This window comes from Cupressus sempervirens, chromosome 11 (assembly GCF_028749045.1).
Source record: "Cupressus sempervirens isolate cs-2001-9-10 chromosome 11, ASM2874904v1, whole genome shotgun sequence".
Lineage (NCBI taxonomy): Eukaryota > Viridiplantae > Streptophyta > Pinopsida > Cupressales > Cupressaceae > Cupressus > Cupressus sempervirens.
Genome location: NC_143128.1, coordinates 538,590,523 through 538,613,589, shown reverse-complemented (window position 1 = coordinate 538,613,589; position 23,067 = coordinate 538,590,523). Strand labels below are relative to the sequence as shown.

The 23,067-nt window shown below is 34.0% G+C and overlaps 1 protein-coding gene across 3 annotated transcripts; it reads left to right on the top strand.

The window, feature by feature from the left end:
* Positions 1-620: 620 nt before the first annotated feature.
* On the top strand, positions 621-5,911 carry LOC149530756 (protein KINESIN LIGHT CHAIN-RELATED 1-like). Of its 3 annotated transcripts, XM_089809513.1 has the most exons (5): positions 621-1,187; positions 1,336-1,506; positions 1,710-2,246; positions 3,432-4,315; positions 5,074-5,911. In XM_089809513.1, the coding sequence occupies exons 3-5, from the start codon at positions 1,854-1,856 to the stop codon at positions 5,288-5,290; spliced, it is 1,494 nt and encodes a 497-aa protein (XP_089665639.1). In that variant the 5' UTR covers positions 621-1,187; positions 1,336-1,506; positions 1,710-1,853; the 3' UTR covers positions 5,291-5,911. The 3 variants fall into 3 exon arrangements, with proteins under 3 accessions (XP_089665639.1, XP_089665640.1, XP_089665638.1); XM_089809514.1 differs by lacking the exon at positions 621-1,187 and having other exon boundaries at positions 1,319-1,506; XM_089809512.1 differs by lacking the exons at positions 621-1,187; positions 1,336-1,506 and having other exon boundaries at positions 1,640-2,246.
* The last annotated feature ends 17,156 nt before the right edge of the window (positions 5,912-23,067 follow it).

The following is a 23,067-nucleotide window of genomic DNA, read 5'->3' as shown; positions in this document are numbered from 1 at the left end:
TTTGCAAAGCTCTTGTTCCATACAAGTCTAGAAATAGATTCTCTCTTTCCCAAATTATTCAATGGTTGACTAATTTGAATTGGATCGATCACCTTAAAGTTATAAGAAGACTCACCTCGTCAAAAAATCACCTAGATCCAATGATCCAATGAGTGCTTAAGTGTTCCATTTATTCTCATGAGAGATGGATTCATGTTGAATCACTACTCATGAAACATGGGTCAATGAGTTTGACTCAAAATCACACACTTAAATCGTGATAGTAATATCACAACAAGACTCACTTTGTAAAAAAATCAAATTTTAAATAATTAAGCTAAAGCTACCAACTCCTCTCAATTACCAACATAAATTGATTGATAAAAAAAATAGTTTTTTACAAACTTTAATAAATATACTTACCTCTAAATCAAATATATTTTAAAAATTATATAACATCACACAATCTTTAATAAGTTAAACGTCCAACCCAAAAAGAAGTCCTAAAAGACCTTTTCTTCTAATGAAAGTGAGACATAGTTATCTAACTTAAATGGGCCCTCTTTCCACCATAACCACATTGCATGTTTCGGCGCCGGATCTGTCATTTATATTTCAAAAAAGCTGGGTGTACCATAGTTGATGGTGGGTTGGAACCCATGCATAAGGTTTGATTCCATGAAAGCAAAATTGGGGCCTGCAATTGCCATTGATGTGAATGGTTGTGGCTTTTAGAGCAAGCTCTCACTGATTGATGCTCGTACCACCCTCCTTAACTGGTTTGTGACGCCAACATGGCTTCTTCTTTTCAAAGGGTGAACGATATGACTGGTGAAATCTGTTAATCCGCCAATCAATTTCAAAGGTAAGGACTGTACATCGACATATTGATTCGTGAGCATATGTTTATTTAATCCTGTCCACAACGATGGAAAATCATATAAAATGCAGCTACGTGTGAAAAATGAGTGAAGTGGGTTCGGTTCATCTCTCCGCGAAGTGTGAAACCTAGGTTTGAAGATTACCCACAGACTTTCAGCCTTAAAAAAAGTAAAAGTAAGAATAGCAGAAGCAGAGGGAATATCACAGATGTGTAGGATTTTGATTTGATTTTACTTGACGGTGATACTATGAAAAGTGCGGGTGAGCACATGCCTAGATTCCCTCACACATATCAATCAAATTGGCCTCCAAACCAATTCAAAAAGGTAGGACTTTATGGTAATTTTCGTTGATTTCTTCCACAAGTTTGCTGATAAGCTTTTGGGATGAAATGGGTTTTCATGAAATAATACTTCTTAATCCATCATGTGAAGACAATGATTATAATGTGGGTATTCTGGTGGACTAATGCAGTCTTCAGTAGGCGCCAGGGGACCATGCGGTGGATCAGATGGGGCCATTGATTGAGCCCACCATGGATATTCAGTCCTAGTTTGAACATGAAGCTTTATAGTTGATACTCAACCATGTTCGTCAGAGACTCAGTGGCTTTCAAAAATATGATAATCAATTCCACAATTTCCGGTAACCCATCTGAACTTGTTGGTTGTTAGGCTGCAATTATCTCCATAGGCGAGCCATTTAATCTGATGATTGATTATACGTGCTAGGACATTGACAGCCAAAGCTGAGCAATAGTAAATTCTTAGCTTTTGTTGTTTCTTCATAGCTTTTTTTTTTGTATTAGTATTTTGAAAATCTTATTCTACATGGGTTCTGGTTTTCAGAGCTCCCCCAGGGCCAACAATGTGTCAAAGAGAAGCTCCGTTAGTTATAAGAGTACTCTGAGCTCAGGGAGCTCCAAAAGAGTATCTAATTCAGACAGCCCATATGCTGGATATCACTACCTTAGGTTGGCTCATTCCCTTCATATGTCTGGAAAGAAGAACGATGTTAAAGCCATGGACTATGCATTGAAAGCAGTTGCTTTCTTCGAAAAAAGGAGCAATGAAAAAGCAATGCCTGAGCTTGTAATGGGACTCCATCTCTTGGCTGCCGCTAAATGTAGGCTTGGATTCTATGAAGAAGCCATTCAAATATTAAAGAGGTCGTTAGCAATGTACAGCCCTGAGATGGGCTCTGAGCATGCATTTGGGGCATTTGCAGGGCATATGCAGCTTGGAGATACTTATTCTATGTTGGGTCAATATGAGGACGCATTAGTGTCTTATCATGCAGGCCTTAGAATTCAGAAGCAGTTTCTACGAGATATGGATTGCAGAGTTGCCCATTCATGTCTATACATTGCAGAATCTCACCTTCAGGTATGTTTTTTCATTAACAAACATATAAAAACAAGTTATGTATCAATCACACACAGATTTTCCTAGTGAGGAAAAGATTATATTATGAGTTGTACACTCCTTGAAATCTGGCATTGCTACTAGATTTGGTGAAGCTAATGCCAAGAGATTAAAAGGCTGATGCATATCACATGAGCAAATAGTTTCTTCTAGATATCATATTTGCCACTTCAGAAGAAACAAGGCCTTCGTTGAAAATGAAGAGGGTGCAGGATTAGGATCTGATGAAAACTATTCTGATATAAATTAAGAAACTCTAGCCATTATTTGAGCTCAAGTAAAGTTGATTAAAGGCTGCAAACTTCCCTGGGAAGGCCAATAGTAACTTTTTCTTTAGATCCTTGGCATCCACAATTTTTCCTTCAGACTGTTTGCAATCGATTCTTTTGACCGTTTTACTGACCATAAAATTGTTTGCTCGAGTCGATGCTCTAAATCTATATCTTATAGTCCCACCAAGAGGTTGGAGCATATTTTTCTGCAACATATTTTTTGCTCATTGCTTGTTCAATTTACAAGTTCACGTTCTTATCATTTTAAGGTAAATCTGAGGCTTAATGACATGAACAAATAGAAGAATACTATGCATTTATCAAGAAGAATAGAGCTTCATGAATTCCCCCCTTGTATCTAAACAAAAAAAATGTTCCCTGCTTATTGTGACTCAGAATCTAACATCTCTTCTGTATTTTCTAGGCGTGATACTGAACAGCAAATCATCTAGAATTAGAAACCCATGTAAAATACCACAAAAATCCTCTGAAGCTTTCAAAAGCAGCTTTTCATCCGACATTCTAGATGAATGTAGAAACAGAATGGTCTATTCACACCACCTGGTCCATGCAAATTGTCCACCAAGCCAAGATAATCAAATGTGATTGCCTTGAACAGAAAGGATGGAGCTACCTTGGAATGACCAATTAACTTAGCTATAGCTGTCACAATTATTTTACCCCAAAACATCTACTTTAAATCCTCTCTTCGCCAATATGAAGTTTATATGGCATCTTTAAAGAATTCGTTCCAACTGGCTTTTAATTAAATTGTCGATCTTGATGTCAATGTTATTGTTCTACTCTCACGGGTGATCCATTACTTTTCATCTAGCCCTCATTGAGTGATTTGGCCAATGTCTGGACTAAACAGGCCATGCAGTTCAAAGAAGCAGAGGAGTTATGCGAGCAAGCTCTGAAGATTCACATTGAACAATGTGGTATAGATTCGGAAGAAGTGATTTCTGATAGAAAGCTAATGGTCCTTGCTCTTACTGGAAAGGGAAACCATGAGAAAGCATTAGAAAATCTGTTTCTAGCCAGAGATTCACTACTAACCAATAGAAAGGATTATGAAGTTGCAAACGTAGATGCTAGCATTGGTGATGCTTATCTTGTTTTGGGTCTCTACGATGAAGCAGGAGCTGCCTACAATAAAGCTCTTGTATTTTTTGAGTGGGTACATGGTAAAGACAGCATAATTGTAGCTGCGTTATCTTTAAGCCTTGCCGAGGTTTGTGTGAAAAAAGGAACAATCAGGGAATCAAAGAGTTACTGTGAAAATGCACTTAGGATTTATGCCAGGGTAAAAGTTGGCCAGTTCCCTGATGAAATTGCATCTGGCTTGACAGAAGTTGCGGGATTGTTTGAGTCGATGGGAGAATATGAACATTCAATTTGCTTGTTTCAACAAGCCCTTGAAATTTTGGAGAAAATTCCTGGACAGCAGAGTGAAGTAGCTGCCATTGAAGCACAGATGGGAGTTTTGTTCCACGTGATGGGAAAATATGAGGAAGCTTTCATGGCCTTGAAGAGTGCAGTGGTCAAGTTCAGATGTGGTATACACAGAAAGACTTGGTTCTTGGGAATGCTTCTTAATCTGATGGGTCTTGCTTGTGTGGGACTTGATGCACTATGGGATGCAACTGAAATTTTTGAAGAAGCCAAGAGCATTTTAGATGAAATGTGTGGCCCTCACCATGCAGATAGTTTGGCCATCAGGAGCAACCTGGCAGGAGCATATGATGCGTTGGGCAGGTATTTTATCAGTCTGTCTTCTTTTCCTTTTTTAATGCTCATCGGTTTCTTTTTAGTTTTACTAGGTGTGGTGTAACTTAAGACCTCAAATTTGCCATTACAAATGTTCCCAACTCCCAAGAGATACACAAATTTGAATTCATGTATCCTTATTCAAAGCTTAGCATTCATGGATGACCTCCCGGGATGTCCTGGTGTTTCACCTTTGTGAGCATCACCTAGATCCAATGAGTGCTAAGCGTTCTATTTATTATCATGAGAGATGGGTTTGTGTGAACCACTACTCATGAAATACGGGTCAATGAGTTTGACTCAAAAACTACACAGTTGAATCCTGATAGCAATATCACAATTTGACTTGCTGTGGAAAATATCTCCTACTTATCAAGCTTAATTCTTATTCTATGGTATGATCTTTTGGGCCTATCCTTTATTTTCCAACCTCGGAAGTCCTTGAAATTTTCTAAATTGCAATTTTTGTCAACCCGAATGATCATCACTGTTCTAGTTCTTTTGAAATTTCAAGTCATGATAACAAATTGTAAGTTTATCCCAAACAAGTTCATAAATATCACATTTCTTCTGCTATTGATATGGATTAAAGAAGTTGCTGCTTGGATTTTTAGATAGGCCTTACTTTGCAAAAGGCATTAACTAGACCTAAAGCATAGGAATATTACCATTTGAAAGTCTTAGCAGTGTCTAGATGTATTTCAAAATGATGGGCTCTGTAACAATATTTATCTTCATGATTTCAGGACAGATGATGCAATAAGTTTGTTGGAACAGATTCTTGATGTGAATGAAAGCAAGCTGGGCACATTGCACCCAGATGTGGAAGGTGACAGACAAAGGCTCAAGGAATTGCTGAATGAATCAGGCAGATCTCGCACCAAGAAAACCAATTCCCTCCGAGATCTTCTATTGTCATCAAGAGTACAGTCTTCCAGGTTTCAGTTTAAAGGAATCGCTTAAGCCAGCCTCCTCTATGCATCCTTGCCAACCTAGAGTACATGGGTTTTTACATGTGAACCTAATCAAGATTGCATATTACCCTTTGGACAGAGTTTTCAACATTTAAAAAGTTTGAAAGAAATATGCAGCAAGCTATATGTTCTGAATTTTAAATAGCAGCACTCTGCATGTATATCCAGACCTCCCAATGTGTAGGGTGGTTGTTCACGAATCCCTAATCATCAATATAACTGAAAACCAAAAAACAAAACCTAGCTCTGAAGAAAGAAGATTTCTACAATCAATGAATTGTTCAGTTGTATTCTGGACTGAGATTGTGTGCAAGTTTTTAACTATTGACATTTCAGATAATACTCCATGATCCAACAGCAGGATGAGAGAGTGTAAGAAAATAAAATGTAGCTTTTTGATATTGTGGTCCTTTCTAATGATTGGAGGTCACCCTGGTGCGGACCTGGCAGGTGTTGGGTAATAGTAGGTTTTAGTGTGCTAGGGTTCTCCTGTACTGTGCTTGTCAGAAAATCTTACCAACATGTAAATAATACCGTGAGTACAGTGTGTAATAATTTTCTACAAAATAAGTTGTTGATATCTCAAATGAAGATTGCTCTTTGTGGCCAATATTCCCAAAGATTGCTCTCTGCTAATAAACTACTATAAACATAATGCTACATCTTTAACCAGTATTAAATGCTACATCTCTAAATCAGTATTAAAACTTGTATTCAAAATACTAAATTCAACTTGTATTGAGAAAAATTGCAAGACACTAGAAGGGTATCACTAGCTGTAATAGCTACTTACGTGCATTCTAAGCTGCTAAATGGTATATATATGTAACTTAATTGTTTAAAGCTATTGTTTTGGTTTTGGGATACTCTACAAACAATGAGAATTTGCTATGCAAAGAGGGGTCAAGTAATGATTTAGAAGTGTCACTCAACACCTACTTAAAGATGTATAACCAATTGTGTATGGCAACATATATATTCTTATAAAATAAAAAAAAATTTCTTTCAACAATCAATTTTACCAATATTTGATAAGAATTTGGCTAAATAATTTGTTACTTTATTCCACTCTCTTGGACTGTGAATAAAAGTAACTAGCACTTGCACTCAAAGGAGGTGCAAGGGGTAGACCAATAAGAAATTACAGAAGTTGTGTGCTAAAAGAGTGTAATTTTATATGCAAATAAAAATATATTACTTTAATTTCTAGTATCATATTAAAAATGTAACATTTTTTTGTATAAATAATTTTAAAATGCAATCTTGACACAGATTGATGATTCATCTTCAAAGTAGAACTTTAACTTTGCCTTCAAAACTATCTATGTTTCTTTGACTACTTTGACAAAATCCAAGAGCTCACATGGCTCATCTTAATTTCATAATCATTCTTTGACCCATTTTCTCAACAAGCCATGTTTGCTGCAAATGACAATGGTGTCTCAAATTTGGGCAAAATTTGAGGTAGATGTTTGCATTTAAATTGCTTTGTGGGCAAGAAAGGCATGAAAGAGCTTGGTGAGAATATAACTTCTTTCTCGCACACACACATTGATTAAAGAGATATTTATTGTAGATATTAGAATGTTGTATAAAAAAAATGAAAGAAAGAGAGAAAGAAAGATATAATATGGCTGAAATGAACAAATTCTAGTACCTATACATCATGGTGATGTGAATGTATTAGATTAGAATGCATTTGTCGAAGCGTGTAGAATTAAGTTTGTAAAAAAAAAATAGAATGAAAGGTTTTCTACAAAAAAATTATTAAAATTTGCATTGAGTAAATTAGGAAAGCCTCTTCTCCTTTCTTAATAATTTTGTATAGATAATTTTAAAAAATAAATTCAATAAACATAAACATATAGAGCAAAATATCAAAGATCATTCACTACAACTAATTGTTTATGACATTTGATTACAAGATCTCTTGTGCTTAGAAGGACAAATTGATGAATTTGAAATAATTCAATTATTGTCTATTTGTATTACCACCCATTACAAACAAAAATACTATTTCTATAAACTAAAAACTATTATTTCAATTCATCAAATGTTTTCTACTATGAACTAACATTTTATTTGAATTCATCAAATATTATTTATAATAAACTAAACATTATTATTTAAATTCATGCCTATTGTTGCACAACAATAAATAAAAAATTTTACAATCCCATAATTACATGAAACGCCTAACCAAATGCTTGATTGAACAATTTTTTTAAGAATGTAATGACATTAAGAACATAAATTCTTTTGGAAGGCCAATGAAATACCATATGCATTTGGGATTTGACCATTGAATTCACATCTCAAATCACTTGAGTGTGTGTTTTCCTCAATGAACAAAGTTCTTGAGTTGTGATTTTGAGGCTTAACTTTGGGACACTTTATAGACTTCCAATTTTCTAATTAATTTTATTGGTATTACTCCAGATTTTGTCAATCTCTAATTCTAAAGCATATGGAGGAATACATCGAGCTCAAAGAAAGCTCTATCTTCATCTTTATTATCCTTCTTTTTCTTTGCAATGAAAAAATGGTTAAGGTGGGGGATAGAGCATGAAGTGTTGGATATATAAATGGGAAAGTAAGTTTTGAGAGGAAGCATTTTTTTTTTGGAGAGGGGGGATCAATACTTTAAAACATTTCATTATTCATCCATCTCATAACTTATCAAAAAAATTGAAATATCTAACTATGTATCACAACCATAGAATAATGGAAATCAACACGTAACATAAAAGATTTTGGCTACCCAGAAACCCTCCAAGGTGAAAGTAAAACTAGGGTGGGGATGACACCCACAAATCTTCACTCTTGTAGCAATAAAGTGTGGCCAATTATGGCTACAAAGTTTTGATCATACCCTATGAAAGGTCTACCCTATTAAAGGCTTACAAGACTGTTAGGTCTTACCTTGATGAAAGGATTTAAACTCACAATTAAGTAAGCACTTTGTTAGGATATTTACACAAGTCTATTAGGACTACTCTATTAAGAGATTTATTGTGTATCACTTGTCAAAATGATTCAATACTTGATCCTTTGATTAGCACCTTTTTGCTAGATATCAAATCTCCTCTTTGTTGATTATATCTTGATCCTTTTCATCGAATTTCTCTTCTTTGACCCTTCACTACTTGTCTTCCCAAATGACTTTGTTCATATCAACTGGTTTTGAATCTCTGATCCTTCACTTAAGCATCTTCTCCATCATGAATGCCTTCTTTCCTCTTCGCATTCACTCTTCTTTGCATATGATACCCCTCTTCGCATTTGATACTCCCTCTTAGGGTTTGCCTCTTTAAATAGGCATTTGGAGACGATCTTAGGTCATAATCAATGACTCTAGTTGATTATTATTATCGCTTAAAGCTTCCCCTTTTCTTATTGGTTACTTAGGTTACCTTGGGATACGTGATATGACTTCGTTCTTATCTCACAATATCACAAATTAAAGATTATGTTGGCCAAAAATGGTTTACATACGAGTTTGTGCCATTACAAACTTGTATATTCATGACTAGTTGCTCGACATCAATAGACTTCTGAGACTCTGCCTTAACTGTGCTCTCTGTTGTTACTCCGCCTCTGAATGGCTCAACACGTGCTATTGCTCGGCTCCTGAATGACTTGGCATTAACTATTGCTTGGCATACACTAACTTTTCATATCAGCTCGACATATATTGTCTGAATGCTTATGCTCAGATTTCTCTATTTACTCAGCCTAAGTAGTAGCTCTGTCATAGTGATGATCGACTAACTCTACTAGATAATGACTAAGTGTTTGTCACTAACTTTGTCAAAACCTCAATGAGATTAACATGAAGTGAATGTACTTCCCAAGAGCTTCAATCAAGACAAATTTGCTAAAATAAATTCAAATCTTTGATTGGTCATTGACTTTGCAAGATCATGACAAGACTTTCAAGTGTAAACAAGGTAAGATATCCACAAGGTATAAATTTGTTAACAACACATCCAACCCCTAAAAGACTTGAAAAATCAAGCAATTTGATTAGAAAATTAGTAATAGAGATCTTGAAAATTGCAAAAGAACCTATAATGTGGCAAAGTCGAAAGGTAATTCAACTAAGAAATGAAACATCCAAATCCTAATCAAGATTTACTATCAAAAGAAAATCAATAAGGTAAAAATAAATAGAAAAGTGTTTGGTGCAATGCTAAAAGAGGAGACAAAACGAGAAAAATAATTGAAGAACTTGAGTGCTTATCAATAATACATAACAGATGAGTGATGAATGTTTAGAAACATGGGAACAAGGTATGTTAAGAAATAGGCAAATATTTGGCAACATATAAAAAAGGGATCACAATTGTGCCAAAGAAACAACAATTTTCCTATAAGATTGATATATATAATCTTAAAAGTAAAATAAACACAAGAAAATGAAACATAATTGTTAATGATATAATCTAGAATATTTCAATATTTTCTTCGAAGGGTAGAGAGGACTAAATGTCGGGTTACATCCTTGAGTCAAAATCTCAACTCTTTTTGATAGGTTTTATTAATATGAAACACCCAAGAGTAAAATAAAGTTATTTCAAAATTTGAAAAATTAGAATTTGTTTATTTGTATCCACAATAGTCTCTTTCTTCAAATCGCCACATGTTCCTATAATAGCCTTCAAGAGTTGAGCATTTGGATTTCTAGACATCCCATCTTTTAAATTGATTTGATCCATTGTACTCTCTCAACATACATAAAGAAATTTGGCAAAAAATGGTTCTAGAATAATTCTAGGCCATTGTTGATCTATTGAGTCTCAATCTTCTCTCTACTTGTACCAAAATGTTGTTAGACATGTATTTCCTTTTACTCAAAGAGGGTTGTCTTTTTAGAATGTGAGATCTGAGTTTCTCAATGTCAGATAATCACACAGGCTTCAATATGAAATATTTTGCACCTCCTCACAAGTACATGTGTGTAGCCACACAAATTAATTGAATCAAAACAAAAATCTAGTTCATGAATGTTCATAATGGTTTAAGCGTGATGATTAACTATTATTTATACTCTTTTCCAAAACAGTTAGTAGAACATGAGTTGTCCTAAATAATTATGTTCTTGTTGTCAATATCTTTTGTATTTCAAGCACAATTGTTTTAAGTAGTTGTAAAGCAAAATAAGAAAAGTCAATTTTTTTAAGATGCAAAAATTCCAATTGAGCCAAATGGATAGGAGATAAAAATGTAATTGCTAAAAGAAAATGACAATAGCTTCATTAAATACTCAACTAAAGAGAATAAGAAAAATCAAAGTCTTAAAATAACTTTACCCTAGTTGTAGCAGGTGATAGCAGCTTGTTGCATTAAATAAACTCCTAAATATGTGTCAGACTCAGCTATACATGGAAGCCTAAATGTACACTATATATACAACACCTAAAAAAGAAATTGAATAAATCAAGAAGACCCACTAGAGTTAGTTTAGACAATGAAAAGAATTATTGTTTTTGATTAAGGAAAACAAGTTTTGAAGGGTGCCTGAAACCCTTTAGGTATCAAAATATTTTCAATGTAGCCTAAATAAAAGATACAACAACCCAAGGCTGAAACATGTCACCAACCAAAATTAGGTGGCTAGGGTGACCTCACAGATAATTCTACCACCAAAATAGGTTTTGAAAGGGTACTTGATGTAATCACCTAAAAATGGTTACCTAGACCATAAACCCCCTTCTAGCATTTATTGCTAATGTTATCAAGTGTTTGATCACAAAAATAAAGTAAAATCAATTTATTTGATTTTAACCTATAATTTGACCATCATATTCTAAAAATATATTTGATTAAAAGAATTTGCTCCCTTTTATTTCAAATATAATTCTCAAAAATCCATCCACACATTTCTTATTTCATCAATAAAAAAATGCATTTTTTGTCTACAAATGAGCCCTCTATTTTGACAAAATATTTGGTCTACACATGAAGGTGTAATTTTCCATGTGTAGAGCCTTCTATTTTGACAAAATATTTTGTTTACACATGAAAGTGTAATTTTCCATGTGTAGAGCCTTCTATTTTGAGAAAATATTTTGTCTTCACATGAAAGTGTAATTTTCCATGTGTTGAGAAGCCTCCCATTTTGACAAAACAAAATCATTTTCTACAAAAATGCATAATTTTCCATGAGTGGAGCCTTTTATTTTGACTAAGGAAATTTTAATGTCAAAAATTAGGCAAGGATTATTCCCCACCCTTGATTAACCATTTATTGTCTTTTGATCTCAACCATCCAATTTTCTTTAAAAAGAGGGCTCTCTCCTCATATGAGGACACACTCTTGAATATTGTTATGCTGCAAGTTTTCTAATAGGTTTTCTTGGAGCTTTTGGAGAACTTCTCATTTCTTGTCTCATTCTTTCATCCACTTCATATTAGTCTTAAGATCATATTGCATGTTAGTGTAATTTCTTTGCAAATAGTTGGATTTGTAACAATCCCATCTCGTTTTAGCATAGCTTGCATTGCACATCTCATCCTAATATAGTTTCATTTTTGCATTGCATGATCCAAGAGTTCTTTGACAATAGCACTCTTGCTCTTGTCTAAAGAATCTCCCATTTTGTGGTTTACTAGCAAGGGCTATGTTTCTAAGGCTTGGCTGAGAGCTCTTATATGCTCATTTGTATGCCCTTTGCAATCCATGACTAGGGAGCTCTAAGTCAGCATTCGAGTTTTCCAATCTATGGAGAACCTTGGATAGAATGGTTTAGAGAAGTGCACCTTTTCTAGTGTACACCTGAAACCCCATGGTTACAAAAGAAATAGACAAAAAGTCTTGAACCATGACAAAATACAAAGAAACAACAAGCCAACAAGGCTAGGAGAGCCAAATAAAAAGGGACAACCTCTAAAAGAACAAGCAAGCAATAGGTTTTGAAAGGTCCCAGAACCTTATACAAAAACAAGCCTCAAGATTTACATTTTGGTCCCATCTTTTGAGAACGTAAAGGCATATCAAATGAAGGACTGGAGGGCTTAACATTTTTTCCTTTTACTGTTGTCAATCCATCCTCCACCTTCCTAGCAATCTTCTACCACACAAGGTCATCAACTCCACAACCAACCCCCAACACCTCGTAGCATGAGAAGAAACACCACCGCCATATGATGTCTGGATCATAGCAATAGAATAGACAACAAAACTGTCTTGAGATAGAGCCGCAAGAGGGACAACAATTGAATCAACAATTAAAACATCTAAAGAAGGGACTGCTGCAACATTCTTGGTCACTGCCCTAGGGACATCATTTGAAACATCAAAGACAACAACAAAATCCTCCACCAAAGAATCCTGAGAAGAACCTACCAACCCATCCCCAACAATGGAAAAAAATTGAACTGTGTACTGATCATCCAAAACCCCCAACCACCAAGAAGGTGATTTCTTTGATCTAACCTTTTCAGAGGAGCATCGCGCAACAAGATGGCCAATCTTATGGAATTTGTTGTTTCTAAAGGGAATACTCTCATAATCAATAAGTTGAATCCAAGATCCATTTGGAGAGGCCAACTTAATCATTTCAGGGAGCCCCTTGGAGATGTCAATCTCCATAAGAATGTGAGCATGCGTCGTCTGATACATGTTGGAAGATGCAATATCAATTAGCAAGAAGTCCCCGAGGGCCTTCCCCATAGCCTCTAGGACTGAATCCAACCATAAGTGAAGGGGAAGATTCAACAACCTTACCCAAAGAGGTATCTTATTAAAGGATTCAATTGATGGGTCAAAATCCTTATACCAAGGTTTAGCCATCAAGGGGAACCTTTCCTCCCAAGAGAAACCACGACGCAGGATGACATTTCTATTTTCAACAATATAAAATTTCACAATAATAAAACCCCTTGCCACAAGGTAAATCTGAACTAAATCTGAGATGATAGGTTCTCAATATTTGGATATCCAAGCATGCAGATCCAACAGAGAGGGCCAAAATCCCCTAAAATGAAAAATAGTAGCAATATAGGAGAAGTTTGCCACATATGTGGAGATCTCGTCAACTATTTCAGATTCTAGATTAATCAGAATCGGGTTACTTACAGTAACAGGCACAACAGCTTGGAGCCCCAACTTCATAGCTTGACCCCCACTTCCTACCTCATAGGTAGCCACATCAGCATAAGATATAACAGATCTTCCCACAACATATTGAGGTAGAGCAATAGGGGATCAATGACCCTCCCAAGTAGGAACCATAGGAGCATAAGCCACACCACTAACTGTCGCAAAGGAACAACACACAGCCTTGGCCAGAGAATGAACCCCAGCCCCATAGTCTGCCAGAGAATGGGCGACAGAAGACATGGGTTCAAACCCTACAAGGGCATCGCCAACAAAGACAAAAGTAATCACGGGAGCAGGAGACATTAGAGACCCTAGAGTGAAAATAATCCCATATGAAATTGTCAAAGAATAGAATTATTGTTAGTATGATGTAATGTTCCCTATTCTAAAATTAACAATAAATAATTAAAATTAATCATTCCATAATTAATATAATATAGTACTTATATAATAATAAAAAATATAAGAACATAATGATAGGATATATTAGGAAATCATATTCAAGAGATTAATCAATGATGCAAATAAATAATCATATAAATTAATAAGATAATTATATTTTTAATAATTAAGATAATAAGAAAGAGATTATATATTAAAAGACAAATATAATTATATCAAATATAATATATTAATATTACAAATATATTATTAATATAAATATTACCACTAAAAAATTTAAATAAACAAGACCTTTAGTAGAGCTTCAAGTCCCTACCTATTGCTAAAGCATAGTTAGATGATGCATTTCGATTGTATACAATTGTTTAAGAAATCATAAATACATATAAAAGATTGTGTAAATGATAAATAGTCTTTAAATTTTAAATTTATGGAACTAAACCAAACACTTTAGTTTACAATCCAGTTCTAAGAGTTTGCATGTTATACTTATGTAAAATTTGTTTAGGGCTCATTTTAGTTTGGGTCAAGCGTAAATTAATATAGGGTTAGGGTTGTGTTGAATTAGATTTACTCTTACATTTATGATTAACATATAACATTTTATTATTATTATTACTACTGTTTCAAAATGTACATTTATTCTCCTAAGATATATATATACCAAAATGTTGTTGATTTTTTACATTCACAGAGTTATTTTTATCCATATACCTTTTTCTAAATATTTAAAAGCTTTCTAAAATTATGCAAACATATCATTTAGTGTAATAATTGATACTTATCCCAATCTTTATTTATTTTTATCTATTTTATGAGTTTAAAAAAAGCTAAACTCCCCAAGAAAAATTGTAAGTTGCTAATCAAAAAATGGGAAATTAATTTTAAAATAAAATAGCAACATCCTTTGTTAGAAGTTTAGGATACAGATTTTTTAATTGCAAAATTTAATTAAGGTTCTTCCGGGACTAATAAAAATAAGAGCTCTTGGAAAGCTAGAGTTCTTGCCTTCATGATTTAGAATATGAAAATGTTTTATTTTTTATAAAAGTATTTAGTGATGAAACAATAGCTTTGGGATTTATAATTTATTAAAAAAAATATTTAAAGTAATTTGACATAATATGAAATATTTTTATTTTTATTTTTAAAAATATGATTATCACAAGAGCTATAATATTTTATAGGAATTCTTACATAGAATTTCAATTATTTAGGAGCTAAAAATCTTATTTATAATTTTTATTTACATAACATTTCATTTTAAAAGTTAAAAGCTATTAATGTTTATTCATATTATATATTTGATTGAATATATTAATCGTTATATAAAATATAGTAGAAAAGCTTGAGAACTAATAAGTTAAAAAAGAGCCTTTGAACTTATCATATAATATACAAATGTAGTGCCTATGTACTAATTGGAATTCTATAAAATCATAAATTGTCTACAATGTACAAGTGTCTATGTACTAATTGAAATTTTATTAAATCTTAAATTGTCTTGTTTGATGTGATGGTATTGAATCAATAGTATGGTTAACTTAGTGATCCATCAAAAGAAAATAACACACATCTACATTTTTTTATTGATTAGAATTGCATTTAACAATATTCTCCAATATCATGTGTTTTTAAGTTTAATTAATTAACAAACAAAATTGTGCATTTTAACATGATAATAAAGATTTGAGTATTTTTTATGCACTATTATTTTGGGCTCACACACAATATGTTGCATATAGTAGAGATAAAAAAAGGAAGACAACCTTGTTGTTCAGCAATACTAAAAGTCATTCAACACTTAAAAAGCATCTGGAATTATTTTTTCCATCTACTTTCATGACAAACAATGGTTTCTACTTAATCATCTTCTCGCAGATGCCCAAATTTGTTCAAGTAAGTTTGGCTCATAAGACATTAGATTTCCATGCTAGTCGCAGATGCTTTGGTCACTATGTGAGTGTAATTTCTCGAGTTGTTAGAGGGTTGTAGAGGTTATGTGTAGGTTTTCTTAGCCTTCATTGAAATGATGTAACGAGTCTCTGTGCAGTCACTCCTTCATTTAGAGAAAACATTGAAGTTAGCATTTTCTCAACTGCTTCTTTCAGAGGAAGCGTTGTGGGTAGGGTTTGTACATGTGCTGCTTCTTTTAGAGGAAACACATGTAATCACTTTAAATTGATTAAGGTTAGGTTTCTCAGGTTGTTTGAACTGTAGAAGCGCATGATCATTGTGTTAAGTCTGTGAAGACCAACAGTCTCTTGGGTTGTTCCCTCCAATATATTATGTCTCTTCAGTTGATTACTTGTGATCTATAAATGTTGATTGCATCCATTTGTAAACTCACTTTTATATTCAATAATATTCCTCTGCTCTCAATGTGGACGTAGCCATGATTTGTGGTGAACCACGAAAAACTTTGTGTTTATGTGTCTTGTTGATATGCACTTTTCATTTGCATTCTTAATTAACCTTTCAATTGGTATCAAAGCCTAAGATCAATTTTGGTGATCGAATTTCAAAATCATGGAGGAATCAAGAGTGCACAAATTCTCAGGAAAGAATTTCGGTCTATGGAAGGTACATATGTGATCATTATTAGTCAAACATGATCTTGCAATAACAATTAGAGGTAAAGCAAAAAAAGATAACCTCCATGACAGATGAGACTTGGAATCAAACTAATGAAAAGACAATGGCAGAGATTTTTCTCTCACTATCTCAGAACATCTTGTTCAATGTAAACAATGAAATGACAACAAAGGACGTATGGAACAAGCTTTAAATTATGTACAAGACAACGTCTGCTACAAATAATTTTTTTATCATGAAGAAGATTTACAAGTTAAAGATGAAGGACGAAAGAGTGATGTTGAATCACATAAATGAGTTGAATACTCTTTGATGACAAAAATAAGGTAGTCATCTTATTGTGCTCCTTATCGGATAGTTGGTATGGTGTAGTAACATCGATCAACACTTACATTACCTAAAAAAACAAGTTGGTCTATGATGAGGTAGTTGCTACTTTGCTTAGTGAAGACATGAAGAGAACCAACAAAGAGTCTTCATTTGGCGATGCTCTAATGATGGTTAGCACAGAAAATAGAGGAAGAGCTCAACATAGAGGCATAAATAATAACAATCAAAGGTCACAATCAGCTAGAAGATCACAGTCCCGGGGTAGACAAAACAGTTGTTGGTTTTGTGGAAAGGTTGGTCATGTTAAAAAGGACTATAGAAAATTAAAAGGGCTCAAGAAAAGGTTTTGGACAGCGGAGCAAACATCATTCATGATAAGGATGATGGTATTTTGGTTCTTGCGACAAGTGACACAACTTCAAATTCATGGGTAATTGACTCTGGGGCTTCATTTCATGCATCTTCTTGTAGAAAAGCCTGCACAAACTACAAGGAAGGTAAATTTGGGAATGTCTATTTGGGTGATAACAAAGCTTGTGAAATTGTAAGAAAGGGTGATATTTTGTTATCAATAGGAGGTACTCAATTATTGCTTAAGTATGTTAGGTATGTTCCCAAATTAAAAAAGAATTTGATTTTCGGCAGTCAGTTATATGCTCAAGGTTTTCTTACACTTCTCACAGACACATGGAAAATTACCAAGGGTTCCATGGTTATTGCCAAAAGGATAAAGTTGGCAGCCTATATGTTGCAGAAACTAGTGATGAGGTGGGAGCTGCGATGACTGTTACAGACAACGATGCCACACTTTGGCATCAAAGATTAGGCCACATGAGAAAAAAGGGGCTAGAGGTTATGCTTAATCAAGATCAAATTTCGGGTCTCCAATCAACAGATCTAGAATTTTGTGAGCATTGTCATCATGGGAAACAAAAATGTGTGAGATTTTTGAAGAATGACCATGAAAAGAAGACAACACCATTGGAGTTAGTGCACTCGGATATCTTCAGTCCCACAAAGGTAACCTCTTATGGAGGCACAAATTACTTTGTTTCCCTTCTTGATTATTGTACTAGAAAGGTTTGGGTTTATATGATTTTTGGAAAGTCTAATTTTTTCTCAAAATTTAAAGTTTTTAAACCTCTTGTTGAAAGTCAAAGCAGGCACAAAATAAAATGTTTAAAATCAGATAAAAAAGGTGAATTCTATTCAATGGAATTTGATAACTTTTGTGCAAATCAAGGTATTTGACAGGTGAAAGTTGTGCCATTCACCCCTCAAGAAAATGGGGTAGTGGAAAAGTTAAATCGAACCATTCTTGAGAAAGTTTGATGCATGCTATCTAATGCCGATTTAGGCAAATAGTTCTAGGCATAGGCCTACAATACAATAGTGTATTTGATTAATCAAAGTCCTTCATCTTGTTTGGACTTTGAAATTCTGGAAGAGGAATGGTTGGGTAGAAGGATTTCCTACTCACATCTTTGAGTGTTTGGGTGTCAAGCATTTTTTCATGTTCCTAAAGAAAAAAGGAGCAAGCTGGATTTAAAATCACAACAGTGTATCTTCATGGACTATGTTGAAGATCAGTTTGGATTTCAATTATGGGATCCTGTTACAAAGAAAATTGTGCAGAGTAGAGATTTGGTCTTTAATGAGAAAAAGTTTTCGTCTCTTCAATCAGCACCACACGAAGGAGTTACTGAAGACTTTGTTCCTATGTCTCATTTTAGTAAAAACACTTCTTCAGTAAACTCTTAGTCTCAAACTACGGTCTCTACTCCTGCCTCTATTTTAGCTCCATTTCCTATTATGTCATCATACAATACAAAGAGTAAATCATACCAAAATACCACATAATCTTCTTCTCATACTCTTCCATCAATACAGACACAACCTATTTCTCACATAAATTGCTCAACAACTTGTGAGCAAATGGAGGGACAATGTTTTGATATAACCTTACCTACTGCGAGTCATAATGACCAAATTGTAGATTATCCTACCACATCAGTTTCAAACTACTCCACATGATAGGTGGATCACATTTTTGGTCCTGCTAATGAAAACCAAGGAGTTATTGGGATAGACAATGATGCATCTCCTTCACCATTGAATGTTCCATGCATCTATTGGAGAGAAGTCTCGACAATGAACTTGGGAGTGGTGGGGATCTGATTATGGTCAGACATCTTTCTCAACCTCATAATAAGGAGCACGAGTGGCATGGTGGACAAAGCACGTGGGCTCCTCCTTCACAAGTTTCAGGTTCCAATCATACTGGTCTTCACCAAACAACAATAGAGTGCGAGAGACAATACGTCTCCACCCATGGCCTAACTGTAGACACCTAAATTTGATCACACCACTTTGGTAATCCTATTTAGTTATCTCTAAAGGCATCATTAATTAAATTTCTATTTAATTAATCCTTTTGCCATCCTCTAGCTGATTAATTTAATTAATTATCTATAGTCCTAATTGATAAATCAAATAACCTATTATTTATCAATTAATCCTATTCTTCTATCTAATTCCAAAATCCCCATTTATAAAATAAATCTATTTGATAAATAAAACCCTCAAATCTAATAAGCCCCTAACTTATCCCTAAACCCTCTTTTTAGCCTAATCCACCCCATCCACCCATACTAACCAAGCTTAGCTACTAACTCACCCACCCTCATGAATGCCATCCACTTGCAAATCTCTAACATCCCTAATCTAATCCTAAACCCAAGCCTAATCCACCTCCTAAACTTGTCACATTTCCTAAGTAAGCTTAAGACTTTCCTAGGCCAAGCAAAGTCAACAATCTCAACTCCCTCCAAAATATCCCAACCACCCAACAATGAATGCTCTTACAAAGGCAATAAAGACTCTTACAAGCTCTTATAAGCCATAATGAAGGGTATTTATGAAGATATTATCCCTTGAGCCTCCTTTGTTGACTCAGCATTGCCCTTTCCTCCACCCACTCACCCTGTAACATGTGTCACTCCCTGATTGGCTGTAAGGAAGCACAATCCATGTGCTCTCCTCTCATGCAATCTCAACCCTCCTTAACCATTTCCCCATCCTTACATCTTAACCCTCCATCCCTCAAGCCCTTAGCCTATAAATTGAATCCCCTCCCAAGCCATTTCATCACAACCTTTAAGCCAAAGTTATAATGCTAGTTTAAGAATCAACAACCATCAACCATACCCTTATAATGCCAAATTGAGAGCTCACAAAGCTACCAATTTTCCATTTACTCATCCTCACCATTGAAGCATAGAGAAAGTTTGAGCATACATCCCAAATCTTATCAAATAGACTCATCTCTAAATCAAGTGACCATCCTCATTGGGAGAGCCATTCTATGGCTCATATTCTCATTTGAGGGTTTCACTTTGTCTCTCATATATTGTTATGATTTTTATGCTAGTTAATGCTTTGTTCTCTTAATAGATTAGTGTTTCTTGCTAACATATTTCTCATATACACTAACTAGTCCATGACATCTGACAAAGCAAATCAAAATTGTTGAACATAATAGTTTTTCAAAAGGATATATGCCTCACACTTATAGTTTGGATGGTAGCAAGCAGCATGAGTGGTATAGTGAACTAGTTGGGTATCCTCATGACATTATCATGTCCGCACCTAGTCAAAGAAAAACCTGTGGGATCCAACACGTATCTGCGGTACTCACGCCAAGGATTTGCGATAAAAATGATTTATGTCTTGCTCATATAGATGATCAATGTGATCAAGCAGAGCAGGGGCTAAAAAATGACATTGGTTGTCCAATTGGAGATATGCATCCAAATACATACCATGGCACTTCTATTCATCACAGGTCCCACATAATCTAGGTGATTCGATGGATACCTCTAGCCATCGAATTCAATAGAGGACATGCACATCTTCAAAAGGCAGTGATTATGAATTGCTAAGAAGCAATTCTCAAAATGAAGAACACATTCAGGAACTAAGGCGGTCTACAAGATAGAGAAGAATGCCTACAAAATATTTAGACTATGAATTGCTTTACCCTGAGGAGGCAGAGCCTAAGATTTTAATCTTTGATTAGATTGAACCAGTTAATTTTAAAGATGCATACATAAGTACTGATAAAAATTAGTGGATGATCGTGATGGAAGAAGAGATGAATTCTCTTAAAGCCAATAAAACTTGGGATTTAGTACTGCTTCTACCCAACCATAAAGCTCTTAAAAATTGTTGGGTATATAAAGTGAAAGAGGAAGATGGTGAAAGAAAGAGGTCTCGTGCTCGGTTGGTTGTCAAAGGGTATTCTTAGAAAAAAGGAATAGACTTTGTAGAGATTTTCTCACCAGTTGTGCAGATGATTACAATCCGGGTTGTTTTGGGATTGGTAGCTATATGCGTGAATATGTGGCCTCTGCTAACACACACACTTCAACATGGTCATTATATGTGGATTCATCCCGGAATGAACATTGGATTGTTCATCTGAAAATCAGCCGACAAAGCGACCTGTTGCCTTCTATCTAAAGGGAATTGCTTGTTAGATATCCTCAAATTCGAGGTGTTTAAGCAACCAGACCCTCTATGAACGAAGGATTTGAAAGAGAATGCGACTAATCTATATGAGAATGCAGATTAATCTAAAATGGAGTATGCACGTTTAATCTAAGAACATGTAAAAGAAAGCTATGCTAAAATGTATGCATATTAAATCTATATGAGAATTAAACTAACAATGAAAATCTTATGAAAATAAGGAGTTCAAATGAATGCACAATCCAGTAGCAATTCGATGCAAATTCTCATTCAACCTCTCCCAAAATGAAGAGATGAGGGTCTCTTAAATAGACTTTCCTGGAATCCATCAACGGTTGAGATCGATTTCAATCAACAATCAAGATTAAAGGTGAACTTCAGTCATAAAGGAAGATTTTCAAATTAAAGGGAGTTAACTGATTTAATTTGAGTAGATTAAGGAGTTAACTGATTTAATTTGAGTAGAAAAAGGAGTTAACTGATTTAATTTGAGTAGAATAAGGAGTTAATTGATTTAATTCCTTTTTGATCAACAGTGAACTGGAAATTTTCCTTTTTTGAATTAAAGAGAGATTTTGGTGAGATATTTAATTTAATAAAATGAGATATGTTCTCATAATTACCTTTTTCATTTAGTTAAATAATTCTATTTAATTAATTAGAGGCACTTTTCTTATTTAATTAAATAACTTCATTTAATTAATTAGGAATGACTTCCCATTTAATTAAATAATTTTGTTTAATTAATTAGAAGTAAGTTCTCCATTTAATTAAATAATTTCGTTTAATTAATTAAAATAGGCATATTTATTAAATTACATAAATTTAATCCCATAGTACATTAGTCTTAGGATATAATTTAATTTAATAAAATGAGATATGTTCTCATAATTACCTTTTTCATTTAATTAAATAATTCTATTTAATTAATTAGAGACACTTTTCTTATTTAATTAAATAACTTCATTTAATTAATTAGGAATGACTTCCCATTTAATTAAATAACTTTATTTAATTAATTAGAAGTAAGTTCTCCATTTAATTAAATAATTTTGTTTAATTAATTAAAATAGGCATATTTATTAAATTAAATAAATTTAATTCCATAGTACATTAGCCTTAGGAGATAATTTAATTTAATTTAAGTATAGATTCTTATTAATTAAATTAAATATTAATCAATAAGTTTAATGTAACTAATATGAGTAAATACTATAGGAATTAAATAATAAGCATGATGAATGCAGATTAGGGTTTTCTGGATCTGACATTTAAGTCAAGTAGCGAGTAGCAGAATAAGAATTTGCCTAGTGAAATAGGACTTAGGATTGATCAGAAATAGACCAGAATTGGTATAATGGTAATGAGCCAATTTTGAGGTATTACAGTAGCCATTTGGAATCTTTAACTAGAATAGCTTGATGTCAAGACGACTTTTCTACATGGTGACATCAATGAAGAATTGTACATGGAAAAGCCTAAAGACTTTGTTCAAAGAGGAAAAGAGCATCTCTATTGCCAGCTAAAGCGAAGTTTGTGTGGGTTTAAGCAAGCTCCAAGGTAGTGGTACATTAAATTTGATCGGTTCATAAAACACTGCCTTTTTCCATAAAACAGTGCAATCTCATCGGAATCAGAACACTATCTCTTCTTTGGTTAATTCTCAAGGTATCCAACTGAATTCCTTGCCAGCTTTGTTCCAGGAGGCTATTTTGTACTTCTCTACCCTCTTCTCTGAGGACTTTCCTCCTGCTGATAATGAAGAAAATATTATTTTGTCCTGTATTCCTTCCCTTATCACTTAG

Coding starts and splice junctions, on each gene's coding strand:
- LOC149530756 (XM_089809512.1), top strand. CDS start 1,692: ATGGGTTCTGGTTTTCAGAGCTCCCCCAGGGCCAACAATGTGTCAAAG. Junction 2,247..3,431: donor TTGCAGAATCTCACCTTCAG/GTATGTTTTTTC, acceptor TGGACTAAACAG/GCCATGCAGTTCAAAGAAGC. Junction 4,316..5,073: donor GCATATGATGCGTTGGGCAG/GTATTTTATCAG, acceptor TCATGATTTCAG/GACAGATGATGCAATAAGTT.